This window comes from Ziziphus jujuba, chromosome 5, assembly GCF_031755915.1.
Source record: "Ziziphus jujuba cultivar Dongzao chromosome 5, ASM3175591v1".
NCBI classification, from domain to species: domain Eukaryota; kingdom Viridiplantae; phylum Streptophyta; class Magnoliopsida; order Rosales; family Rhamnaceae; genus Ziziphus; species Ziziphus jujuba.
The window spans coordinates 2,350,723-2,363,976 of record NC_083383.1 but is presented as its reverse complement, the minus strand read 5'-3'; the positions used below and the strand labels follow the sequence as shown (position 1 = coordinate 2,363,976).

General features: G+C 36.5%; 2 protein-coding genes across 4 annotated transcripts; both read right to left on the bottom strand.

Annotated features, from left to right (window-relative positions):
* Positions 1–1,108: 1,108 nt before the first annotated feature.
* Positions 1,109–2,575, bottom strand: LOC107420919 (glutamyl-tRNA(Gln) amidotransferase subunit C, chloroplastic/mitochondrial). Its single transcript, XM_016029987.4, has 5 exons — positions 2,281–2,575; positions 2,112–2,152; positions 1,942–1,997; positions 1,612–1,663; positions 1,109–1,520 (listed from the first exon to the last, which is right to left on the bottom strand). The coding sequence occupies exons 1-5, from the start codon at positions 2,509–2,511 to the stop codon at positions 1,445–1,447; spliced, it is 456 nt and encodes a 151-aa protein (XP_015885473.1). The 5' UTR covers positions 2,512–2,575; the 3' UTR covers positions 1,109–1,444.
* A 436-nt stretch (positions 2,576–3,011) lies between these two features.
* Positions 3,012–13,148, bottom strand: LOC107420922 (calcineurin-binding protein 1). Of its 3 annotated transcripts, none has more exons than XM_016029994.4 (19): positions 13,009–13,148; positions 12,821–12,895; positions 12,207–12,326; positions 12,082–12,125; positions 11,541–11,752; positions 9,544–11,450; positions 9,212–9,418; positions 8,328–8,996; positions 7,876–8,111; positions 7,565–7,775; positions 7,272–7,427; positions 6,669–6,826; positions 6,302–6,494; positions 5,710–6,101; positions 5,349–5,529; positions 4,902–5,131; positions 4,141–4,804; positions 3,778–3,859; positions 3,012–3,535 (listed from the first exon to the last, which is right to left on the bottom strand). In XM_016029994.4, exons 1-19 carry the CDS (start codon positions 13,009–13,011, stop codon positions 3,255–3,257), a joined length of 6,021 nt encoding a protein of 2,006 aa, XP_015885480.1. In that variant the 5' UTR covers positions 13,012–13,148; the 3' UTR covers positions 3,012–3,254. The 3 variants fall into 3 exon arrangements, with proteins under 3 accessions (XP_015885480.1, XP_024930367.2, XP_024930366.2); XM_025074599.3 differs by having other exon boundaries at positions 9,553–11,450; XM_025074598.3 differs by having other exon boundaries at positions 12,082–12,122.
* Positions 13,149–13,254: the final 106 nt, after the last annotated feature.

Here is a 13,254-nt window from a genome sequence, read left to right as displayed (position 1 = left end):
ATGGTAATATGAAAAACGTATAATACGATGTATATAATATTATAAGCATTTATATTAGTAAAATTGTGAACCAATGGTAACCGTCGTCCGTTTAAATCCCGTTCATAATTAATCTATGTCAAATAAATTCCAGAAACCTCTTTATGAAAATGTTAAATATTAATATCTTTAATTTTTTTCCCTCTAAAATTTGAATTTCTAAATAAAACCCAACAGATTAGTATTAGTCGAACGAAATCACCTGTTCCAAGCAAACACGTTATTAAGATGAGGTCAGAGAAAGGGAAAAACACGAAAAAAACTGACATAATAATTAAATCGATTTAACAAGATTGACTTGGAAAAAAAGAAGTTGATTTTTGAACTTTATTGGTAAAACTCGTCTGCCCTCATGACATGTTAGTTTGTTTTGATGATAATAATTTAATCGGCCATCTCTAATAGTTCATCAAACCATAAAGATCTTTAATTTTACAAAGACCACAAAAAAGTAAATATATAAATTAGTAATTGTCGTGTCAGCATTCACAAATAATAGAATTAAAAAAAATTCATTAAAAGAAAAAAAGAAAAAAAGAAAAAAGAAAAAAAGAATTAAAATGCTATGGTGACCAGCTAAGTTGCAGTTAGACTCGTGAGCTGGCTGAGCGTGTTTAACTATTTGTGCCAGGAGCCAGGAACTTGGTATTTTGGCTGAGAAGAGTTGGAAAAGGAAAACGGCCCAAGCACAAACTAAATCAACAAAACTCCAAACATTTATCGATACCAACAAACACTAACCTCAAAATTCAATTGCGGAACATCAGGAGGACAAGGGACAAGGACTCCAAAATTGGAATTGCAGAGTAAAATGTGAATGGTTGGCACTCATCCTAGCAGAACCCAGCAAGAACTAAAATTCATCAGAGTGGAAAACTTAGCAGATATAAACAGAAAAATAGAGATGGGTCCGTCTTTTCTTGGATTTCTGATGAATGCAAATAGATGTCCTCAAACTCAAATTAGATTGAACTTCCGTTCACATAGATTAATAACAGAACCCACATACCCAATATTTATTCTATCAAGGATATGATCATCATTGTCAAATCGAACAAAGACATTGCACTTCAACAAAGACATTGCACTTCTTAACATTTCCATTGTCAAAATATAATTAAAGAACAATACAGTTTTTGCGCTGTTAAGCAACAGAAAGGCAAAGGTGCTGTAATATGTAACAATGTCATTAAGAAAGCAATGAAACTTGTGAGGGACATCAGGAACACAATTTCATCGTCAATCTACACTCTCTTGCGAGGCATCAGGAAGCCCAAGCTCATGTATATGAATTTATCACAAAAGTTTAAATGTCAAACAAAAGATTGAACGAGGGAAGATTCTTAAAATTAACGAATCCCAGACCAACCGATTTAGAGAGAATATATCAATTACCAAAAAAGCGTTATTCCTTGTTCAGGATTTTAGGAACTTTAACATATGGCTCTTCATAGTTTGGAACTGCAGCAATAATAGCCTCTCTGTTGAGAAAAAAGTCAGACATTTGATCACATATAGGAACAAATTTTCACATTAAGATTAAATTCCAAGCTCATAGAAAGACCATCTCACCTATTCTCAAATGTTTCTGGAACATCATCACGAAAGTTGTCACCTTGGGTATCTATAGGTAATGGCAATAAGAGAAATTTTGTAGTAAGCACAAAAAAAAAAAAAAAAAAAAAAAAATGCATTTTAGGATATACAAAGTTGCCAATCATGCCATCAGACACCAGTTTTCTTTTATTTACACAATGTAACTACTTTCTCAATTAAAATTTAAGGACGGTTTGAAAACCAAGTGGAGCAAACACATAGTCTCAATTCCATTATCTCCTTGTTTATTTTGCAAAGCCAAAGAGAAATGTAGTCAGTTAATTGGGAAAATATTTTTTCAAGCACCTGCTCTAATTGCCGGTTCAACGCTTTGAAGATCAACAGCTTGAAGCTGTCCGAACCTGCAACCAACCAATCCCATTCTATAAGTACCAGTGTCATTATCATATCAAAAAATCCTTTAAAAAAAAAAAAAAAGCCCATGAGACTTAGCGAGAGAGGAGAAAGAGCCATACCAATCTATCACTTGTCGAATTTTAGGAGCGAATTCTTCTACCTGATGCAAATTCGAAAAAGATAGGGAATGTTACAACTCAAGGCCAGAAAGGAAGGACTGAAGGAGCATAAATATATATAAATCTACGAAAATAAAACCAAAATTTAAAAAGATTTGGAAGATGATACCTCATGAGGGGCGAGGGAAATTCGAGCTGTCTCAGCCAAACGAGGCACATCCGGAGGTTCAAGAGAAGAACCATTTGTTGCCCATGTTGAGAAATTTCGTCGACCCCAGCTGTTGTTGTTACGACGAAGACGAAGAAGTTTTGCGGAGCTTGAATTGCAGCTAAAGTCGGTGAATATATGGTGCTTTGGCAATGGAAGTCCTTTCACCAAAATCAGAGCTCTGCCTCCCATTTTGCGTGCGAGACAATGGCTACTGGGGAACTTCAGCCCTGACTGACTCTGTTATTGTCTTATCCTATGCCATGCAACCCGCCAAATCCAAGCCCACGAAGAACTACTTTCTGGGCAGAGCTTTTCTCCACTTCCGCCAAGATAGGCCTGATTGCAAACCCAAACATAATTTTGGACTCTACAAGGTTGGGTTGAGTAGTCTACCTGGACCAGTATCAGGTCAAGTAGGCCCACTTAAATGTTCTCTCCACAGAGCTCCAGCCATAACATTTTACTTTAAAAAAAAAAAAAAAAAAATAGTATCCACATTTGCCAAAAAGTTTTACTTAATAATGTTTGAATATAAACTGATGCCAGATAATTTTATTTGTAAAGTATAATAACTTCAATCATATGAATTATGTTTACAACTTTGTCGTGCTACTTGCCATTCGCATTACATACTGGCATTATTATTTTGCTTCTCCTTTCATTAAAATAGGTTATAATAACAAGAGATCTCTGAAATCATCTCCAAATCTATATATCAAATCTGTACAAAACGACAAAATTTTGAGCAACGGAATTAGATCGATCATTTAACTAAATAAATCCAAAAACTTGGCCAACCCTTCCTGCTATATTTTCTTTCCTCGAAGAGAAAGGCAATGTCACACAGTTGTTACAACATTCTAAGAAGGCGTGCTTTTTCAACAATTTTACAACAATCTATACAACAAACAATCAGTTCAATGCAGAGATAATCAAGCTTTGTCCTGATCTCCTTCTTCATGGGCCAGAGGTATGATAGCAGTAGCACTGCTTCTCTCTGAAACAGTGTTGTTACAACGGTGCAGCTTCGGAGAGGCTGATAAATCCTTCTGACTCTCAGCCGGAGAAGGTAGTGGAGTTGCACAATACGTGGCATTGGCATTGTTCTCAGGAAATGACGTGGAGATTTTTGGAGGGGTTACAGGAGAAGATTCCACATCACTACTGCCTCCCCCATGACCAGATCCATCTTTTCCACCACCACTACCAACACCTAAAAGCCATTAACCATTCCTACAACCATCACTACTTGGCTTTTTCTAATTAAAGCCTAGAAACTTGACACGTGAAACCCACCCAACACCCAACAGTTTGTCGAAAGTGCATTTAAGTATTCTAAAAGAAGAAAGCAGAAAAGTCCTATAGTTTATCTAAATTCATGAACATTTTAGCCTGGGTCTCTACATGCTGTCACCAAATGGTTTAAGAAAAGAGGAAAAAGAGAGGATAAATAACCTGTTTGAGTAGGTGTGGTGTTGGGTGTGCTTGCATTTGGAGGAGTGGATGATAACACAGCAGCTCCTTTTTTCACTTTTGACTGCAAAACACGACCAAATCCTTTCTTGTTTTTAATTGGACAATAGATTATAAATAAATAAAATAAGAAGAAAATTCATGTTCATGTTTGTTATTGTAACCGCATATTTAAGATATAAAGTATTGTGACATTGATTTCTTATTGGATTAACGGTTAAAAGGACCTGTGCTTCTCTTAATTACCCCCAAAGGAGGGATAAGATACATTAACTTTTGGATCAAAACCTTTTAACAAAATGCATTTTTATAAAACACCGTAGCAGGGCAAGCTGGTTTCCATACCTTTGCACTTTCTTCACACTGTTTTACAACAACTGAAATGTTTGCATAGCGGCCGTGCAATAGAGTGTAGGCCCACAACATAAGCTTCCTTGGAATGCTAAGATCCAGGATTTCAACACCATTCATATTTGGCTGGATTTGTGTTTCCATTGCTAAATGAGATGGAACCAAATAAAGGTTGACACCAGATGGCGGCATTACACAAGAACACTCTCGATAAAAATTATAAGAAGATTTAAGCAGAGAATTGGCAGTCTCCAAATTTTCGTCTGAAGCTTTCTTAATCACTATGTATCTTAATTTTGACAATATTGGGCCCCATCTTTTTTCAAGATTTTTCCACTGTGCTGGATCCTCGAATGTTGAACTCCATAATTCATCTGTTTGAAAATTAACACAAAGCAACTGGCTATATTCAAAGCCACCATCTACTTGATTGAGTACTTGAATTTCACCAGTGAATTTAAGCAGTGACGGAGTGATCTCCGCCAAGCTAATTATAAGAGAGCGACACCAAGCAACTGAAGCATGCCTGCAGACTTTTGCACAGTTACTATTTGACAATTTTGGATTCTTATAACGTTTCCGAATTTTCTCATTTATCGCTTCAAGAGTCTCCAGTTTTCCATTTTTCTCCAATGTTACAATATGCCCATGGAGATATCTGCAACAATTGCAGGAATGTGTAACCCACATATTTCTGGCCACAAGTTCAAAATTCAATGACAATGAAATTAGTGTATTTGTTCATTGTATATTACCCATATAAGTTGCTGTCTGATGTTTCTGGTCCCTTTATCTCAGGTAAGCCACATATTTCTGGCCACAAGTTCCCCTGTTCAATGAACAAAGCAAACATTTTCTCCAATATGTGCTCATAATTGCCTGTTGCACCACATCCAAGACTCTCAGCTTGATGCATGGATGTAATGAGGGCCTTCACATGCCTCCCGAGTGCTACTGGAACAAGATCTTCAATGCATAGTGAGAACTGCATACATCAAAGCAAAATCAGTTGGCACTGAGCAAAACATATGGCTAAATTAAGTATGGATTGGGTGAATTCGAAGAAGCATAATATGCATGTATGGGCAAAACGAAGTCATCTCTCTACTTCTAAAATTCATGTAAATTGCTTATGCTATAGGTTATTCAATCAAGAACTTCCATAAATGCTATTTAAGCAATCATAAGAGATAAACTGTTACCCTCTTATCTGCCCGAAGAGAAATATATGCACGTTCAAGAGTGCAGATGTCTCCAGCCTCCTCCAACAATTTCAAATAGAACAAAAGATACTTACGAATGCAAGTAATAAATTTTCGAGAACTTTCAGGTAAGTTAACTTCAAGAAACCTTTTGCACCCCGACAAACCAGGAGTTTTGCGCCTGATGCATAGAAGCACTGTATATTAGTTTCATATGGTATAACAATCTAAAAGCTACTTAGTAGCCTGAATAGAAAAGGTGCTCTTGGACTATTTTGGAGAATTGTGTACTGAGAGAACAGAAAATATCTCAACCCCTTCTTGGTTAAAATAAAACTTAACTATGAGATCAAAATTATACCTTCCTTTTTTGACCATGCTATCAATCTCCCACATATTTATTGTAAAAGATGAGCGAGATGATTTGAAGCAAAATGAGAGTTCATCCTTTGCCCTCTCTAAGTCACCGCTCTCACCCCTATTATATAGACCTTGAGCCAGCATATATCTAGCTTTATGAAAATGCTTGAGATCCCCTTCAACACAAGTCTCAAGAGCAGAAAGACAATCACTGTAAAGCATGTGCCACACTTCCAATTTAAGTGATTCCTCGTGTTCTGTCTCAGCAGAACTTGCTTGCATGCATTTTTCATTAATATCTATCTGGGAAAGGGAATTCTCAGCATCCAATTTATCTAAGATACTCACCATAGCATCTTTCTTTGATTGGCTGAAGGCATATGCTGAAAGAACCTGGAATAACCAAAGATATAATCAAGAAAAAGCAAAGAGTAAGAAACCGGTATACCCATGGCACACTTACCAAATAAAATAGAACCATTTTAGGATGTTGCAATTATATGTTACAAGAATGACCCACAGAGAGAGAATTTCCAATCATGAAGCATGACACCAAAAAAACAAAAAAACAAAAAAAAAAAAAAAAAAAAAACCTTTAAAGCCTCTAGATTCTGTTTTCCACAAGTACGAAGTAACTTCAAGCGTGAAGCATGCATTCTGTACACAGGATCCACAGCTGATGGATTCAAAGCTATAGCTTGATCATAATATGACAATGATGTCTCATAAGCGAATCTAAGCTTCTCACTAAGTTTCCCAATATAGTAAGCGTGGGACCAATCTTGTCTGTTAAAAGAGGAGGACAGAGAAATTACAATTTGACTTCATGCATGAAGAGGGTTTGGAAGGTAATAAAGAGGAGTTTTAATAGCATGATAAAGCCTGGATGACAACTTAGACAAGGTAACGACACAAGTACAAGAATAACCAAAGAACTGAAAAAACTAAAATCAAACTTACTTGTGCTCAAATGCCTTCTTAAAATGTCTCATTGAGTTTTCACAAAACATTGTCCATGCTGCATCTTTCAAGGGCAGAACAGATCGCTGATCATAAAATGGCACCACATTCTGAAGGCTATCGTAGTATACCAGCGCCAACAACTCATGTATCTCACACTGAGCCACATAAATGTTCATCATATTGATTAATAACATATGAATAAGCATTAAATGATACAGAATAAACTTATACCTATGTCTTCAGTTGCATGTATCCAACTAACCTACTGGACACATGGTAAGTATTTATTACTGCAGGATCCACCAGCAGATGGTCCCCACTTGGATGGTTAGCATGAAATCATCATTATGCAATCTTTTAACTGTTTGATACGAGATATGTAAAAAGAAATTAAAAAAAGATAAGAAACCATTTCAAGAATCCAAACGACTGCAAACTATATCATTTTTCAAACTCGAGCAAACATAGAGCAGAATGCTGAAATTTGTTAGACCAAGATGGCTACATGAAAAAGCTATCATAATGATCTGAGAAAGAAAAATAAGAAAAAAAATCCTGCGGCTGTTGTAAATACAATAACAAATAAAGACATAGGGCAACCTGCTGAGCTGATGTCTTTGCCAAAGCCAGACTCATCAATAGACAACGCCTGCTCCTCCTTCGACTTGTCTCAACTCTCTGAGGTAAAGTAGCATTCTTCCTCCATCCTGCAACATTGATGTGCTTGCTGCCATCATTTAGCAACAAGTCTACCTCCTGTTTCCATTATATCATATAAGATTTCCAAGAAATTAAACTTATGCCACAAATATTTGAAAGACATAAAATAGCATGTTTTTTTTTTTTTTTGCAACTTTCACAAACTGAAAATGACAAACAACAATAAATTTTACCTCATCATATATATTTCCAAGTCGCTGCCAACTTTCAAATCTTAGAGGATTGTACAGTAAATCATATTTGAAGAGGTTAGCATTATGTTGTACAAATTCTTCCCCTTCCTTGGTGAGCACAAAACCCGGCCATTTATCTGTTGCACTCATCTCCTCAGACAGGGCAAGGAAATAATACAAGTTACTGTAAACCTCTAGATATGGCTTGGAGCTGCAATTACACATAAAGATTACTCATTTTAAAGATGTTGAATTTCATGAGTTAAAGAATTAATTGGGGAAGATAAATGAAACATTATATCCATGTAAACCTTCCAACTGAAGATGGCTTCTGCTGTTTTAAGCTTCCCACATCAGGAATTAACATCTTCGTTATGGTTTCAAGAAACCCATCAGACCCGGCCTCCTCTGAGAGTTTATCTTCACATAAATCAGGATCATCTAAGAACTTATCTATTGCATTTCCAGCCAAAATATCTTCTGGTGGTTGTGGAAAATGTTTACGTATGGCTCTTAGTACTCTACGAAGTTTAACCAATCCAGTTCTCTACAACATACACATAAAAGCAGCTAAATAAAGGTCATGATTCTACAGTTATGGATAAGCAGCTAAATAAAGGTCATGATTCTACAGTTATGGATGCTATAGTATCTTATAACTTGAATACGTTGCGATACCTTCTTTAAAGTAGGCAGAACTCATACAAAAGAGAAACAACACAAAAGCACACATGTATGCAGACACACAGAGAAAGAGACTCACAGAAGAAGCCTTTGCACAGGGAAGTATATATTGAAAAACATCTGAACATTGCTCCTTGGTCTGATAATCTCCTCGGCTTGTATTTCTGTGAGTAGCTAGATCATCTTCATAGGACGAGTCAGACCTGATATTTAGACCATATAAGCAGAAAAAGCACTGATCCAAGGCACCATCAATTTTCAACTCAAGTTCCTCCCTTTCATCTTCAGCAAGTTCGCTTCCACCTTCAAGCAATTGATCATTTTCTTTTTCCCCTGTCTTAAATTTGGGACACAACTCGTTACTGTCCAGCTTTCTACCTTCTAGTTCCACACTTTCTTTATCTAGGGCTTGATTAGATGAAACACTTGCAGAGGGTACCCCTCCAAGGACATCATTCTCCAAGGCACTGTATTCATCCTTTCCAGCCTGACCCATTTCCACATCTGTCGAATCCAATTTTGTTTCATTCAGAGGCATCTTATTATGACTATTCAGGCAAGGCAACTCATTGCATTCAGTTGCTTCCTTGTGTAACGAGTTAGAGTTAGATTTAATTTTAGTATCCAATGCAAATAGATGTTTAATTGCAAATTTGAGAAATGTTCCTTCTTCCCCTTCACCACCCTCACCCGCACAGCAGAGCCCGTACTCAGCAAGCAAATCATGCATAGCAACAATTAAGTCAACCTACAATGTGAAGTCAGGAAAAAACACACAAAAAAAAAAAAAAAAAAAAAAAAAGAAGAAGAAGAAGAAGAAGAAGACAGAGTGAATAACAACAACAACAACAATAATAATAATAGACTTTATTAATTTATGAGTATTATTATCATCACAAAATAGTCAACTAAATGAATAATCATATAAGAAGGTCAATTTTGACAAACAGATAGATGATTCACCTGAGTTTTAACAGAAGCAGTATGGTTGAGATGTTGAAGTTTGCAGAATGTGATGGCTGCTTCAACAAAACAACATCTTTCAGTTCCATCATCGGTTACAACCCCAGGAGATTTCTTAGAGAGAAATATACTGGCAAAGTTGCACATGACTGACAACAGCAAGGTCTGTATACCAGTAATGCAGCTTCCACGTACAACATTATTATCCTGCAGGCATACAGAATTGCAATATAACAAATGAAAATTTGAGGGAAGTATGAAAATAGTTGTAAAGAAAACAAGAGACAGTTGTTGAACCACTAGCTAGCTGTTGTACAAAAATAATTACTCACTGAACCTACAGATTGATCGATAAAGTTTTTCACTGGTGAAACACATTGAGATATTGCCTTCACTTCCTCAAACACCAAGGAATTCCAGCGCTTGCTTGAATTTTCTTTAGATTCAATATCAGAAGCAGAAAGTGTTTGTGACTCTGAATTCTGATGGATGGATTTACGAGAAGTAAGACATTCATCAATTCCAGCTATTGCCATGAGTATTTGCAGCTTCCTTCGGTGGCAGTTCAAACAAACCACAACATCCACAGGGGTTGTCTTCTCACATGCTTTGATTAAAATGTCTAGTGCTGATAGTTCAACATAAGTAATTCCTTCACCTTCCTTGTCCACAAGGTGCAAAGGTGATGAATCAAGGTGCACATCTTTTGTAGAGAACAGAAGTGGAGAAAGCAAGGTCATGCATTCCTTATACATTTCTTTTGCAATCATCTCATTTAAAGTCTTCTCCATCAAGAAATCAATCTTTAAAATGTTAATTTCATGGAGAACCCTATCAATGGTTATTTCCTTAACAACCTTGCAGTGTCGGAGGCAGACCACACATGGAGCATCATCTGTTCTTTCCTTCTCCAAAAGTGACAGGGAAACACAGAGTTCTTCATGGGATTTTTCCTTGTTGCCATCCAAAATAGACAATCGCCCACTTAACCAGAAGAATCGGATCCAGAAGGACCTCTTATTTGTCAAAGATAAAATCTCTGAAGGAATATCCTGGCAAATAGGATTATTGGCTGATATTTCTCCAGTACCTTGAAATCTCATAATCCAAGAGCTACTTTCATCCCCCAAGACAGAACTCATGTGAGATGGATAAACCAGAGCTACTGATTCAATGATCTTACAAAGATGATAAGATGCCTCTGACATGAATTCCGATACTCTGGAAGCATCAGAACTAGAAGACCCAAGATCATAATAAAGCTCAGATAGAAAGAGACTACACTCAGGAGTTCTATCCTTCCCCCAGTGTCTTGTCACCTTCTCCAACTCCAGGAATTTGACAACTGCATCCTGATATACCAGGCCTCTACTTGCAGCCTCTTCTAAAAGCATATGACCCATATGATAAGCACCAAAATTTTTTGAGGTTTTCTCTACAAATCTTGAAACATCACTTTCTTCAGAATCACATTGGTTAACTTGACCGTGACATGAACTGGAAAACTTAGCAGAATAAACAATATCCTTGGTTCCTGATTCACCAGGAATAAAAGGTTCTAAGCATTGAATGACAACCTTGGCTTGATCCTTACCGTTAACATAGTCCAGATCTTCTTTCCCCGGTTTACGATTTCTAAGCCTTTCAAGCCGACTACTCCTCCTCTCCTGTGGTTGTTCTTCTACAACATTTGTCTCTTTGTCTTTAACACCACTTACTAATTCAGCGCTAGAATCACCAAGTGAGGTACTCCCATTTATTGGAGTTGCTTCAAGACCTTTCCTTTCGTCGGACCTCACTGAATTTTCTGAACTAGAAGGTAAGTGAATAATTAATCTGACATCACCAGATCTGTATAGTTTTTCTGTGTCCTTCTTGACATGACAGCCATTCAGTGGAAGCAAGACTTGCAAGAGTGCATCAGCAAGACTGGCCCAGGAAGCTTCTGCCAGGTGTAACTCTATATTCTGGTTCAGCTTTTTGCATGAAATGCCATCATCAAGAGTCCCATCGGTTGCTTTTCTCTTGTCAAGGAATTTAAGCCGGACATGTTTTGGCTCCAGCTTATCTATTCCCCTAGGGGCAAATGGAATAGGTTCAGACTCTTCAATGACTTTCTTGACATGCAAAGCACGAGAATGTGATGGCCAATGCCTCAAAATCAACTCTGCTACAGAAAGACATGCAACCTCATCACCAATAGCAATAAGGACTTCCAATAATTTCTCCATACAGTTCCCTGCACATAGTCAAGCAGAGAAACAGGTTTTATTTTCAGTCATGAAAAGATTTCACAAACACATATTCAAAGAAGTATCTAAATTCTCACAATTATTAGGGCTGCATAAAAGGCCTTGCTCAAAAGCCCAACGTGAAATACTCAGTGAGCCCATTGAACATGATAATGTTCCCAGCTGGTTCCAGACAACAGAATCTTTTGTATCAATCTCTACAGCTTGAAGGTAACAGTGTAGAGCACTCTCATAATGTAATGACCCTCGTTGAAGAAAAACGGTAGCAAGGTTCTTCAGTGCCAAAAATCTGCAATAACCATGGTAAGAAATTATATGATTACCTTTTTCCTTTTTTTTTTTTTTTTTTTTTTTTTTTGGTTTTGTTTTTTGTGTGTGTGTGTGTGTGTATGTGTGTTTAACAGATATCAAGTACTGAATTCCTAAACAAGCTTCGTAAATTTGTTTAACAGAAGTTCAATTACCCTCACAAAAGATTGAAAAGAACAACATAACTAACACTGTGATAATGATGACAAATAATATAAAAGAAACCAAATATCAGACAGAAATTAAAGAAAAAGCTATCATAATTGAGAACGTAAAATATAAATTTTAGTCAATAGAGAATATCTGAACCTGAGTTGCAATAAATGACCATCACTAGCACTACTATCCACCTGCTACAGCAGAAAATCAATGTCAACCATTTGACTTATACAATGAGTTTAAACTCATCTTTCAATGTTCCTTTAAGATAATACCTGAGCATTTGCAGTTAGAGGATCTTTCAGAACAGACTCTAACAGCTCGCAAGCCTTTTCATATTCTTTAGCTTGTAATTTAAGAAGTCCTTCATGATACGTTTGCGTAAGATGGAATTCCTGATGTTAACAAATAAAGGATGACATATTAATTTTTAAATGATGCATTGTAGGAACACACACATTTTCAACTGGCAAAAGTTGTAATGCTTCTGAACCGGGCATAGTGCACAGAAAACCCATATATGATTCCCTCTACGTTATGCTCCAAGTGCTTTATTGGATAAAACTTGAGCAAGAAGGACGGCTTTTAAATTGTTTTGTATCTTAAGAAACATTTACGTTTAAACAATTTTGAGTTTCCCCTACTTCAATTTTATAAGTCGAAAAAGTCCCAACTCCACTCTATAGTCTCAACAAGAACGTTCAAGTTCAGTATAATTCTATTCAGTCTTTTATTTATTTATGAAAAGTTCAGTCTAATTCTTCTACACAACTACAAAGATTAAAGGTGCTCTCTAGGCAATTATATGGCTTCTCTAAGAAAAGAAAAAATAACCATGCAATACCAAAAAATAAAAATAAAAGAGAGAGAGAGAGAGAGAAAGACATGCCTGGGCTTCTTTTGTGGGCGCTAAGGGTTCCCATTGACCTTTTGAATCCGTATCATTGATAGCTGCAATTGAAAACTGAAGTACAAAAAAATTTGAATTGAAACAAAGATTAACAATGAAAATCCAATAACCAACTGGCGAAACAAAGGAGAAAAAATTTAGCATAGTAAACCTAAAAATCAGCTTACCATTGTTGATGAATTGGCCCTAAACTTCTGTTCCCAATTCCACTCTCGCTCCCGCTCGACCTCTTCGCAGAGATTTAAGCGCCTTGGGTTTTGGGTTTTAGCTAATTAGTTCTTCGCTCCCACTTTCTGTACACTAATAAGGCTTTAGGGTCTTCTTTTCCCCTTCCTTTTTATTTTTTTTTATTTTTTAATTAAACAAAAGAAAAATATTGTAAAAAGATGGACAATTCTTTCTGTTATTAAACG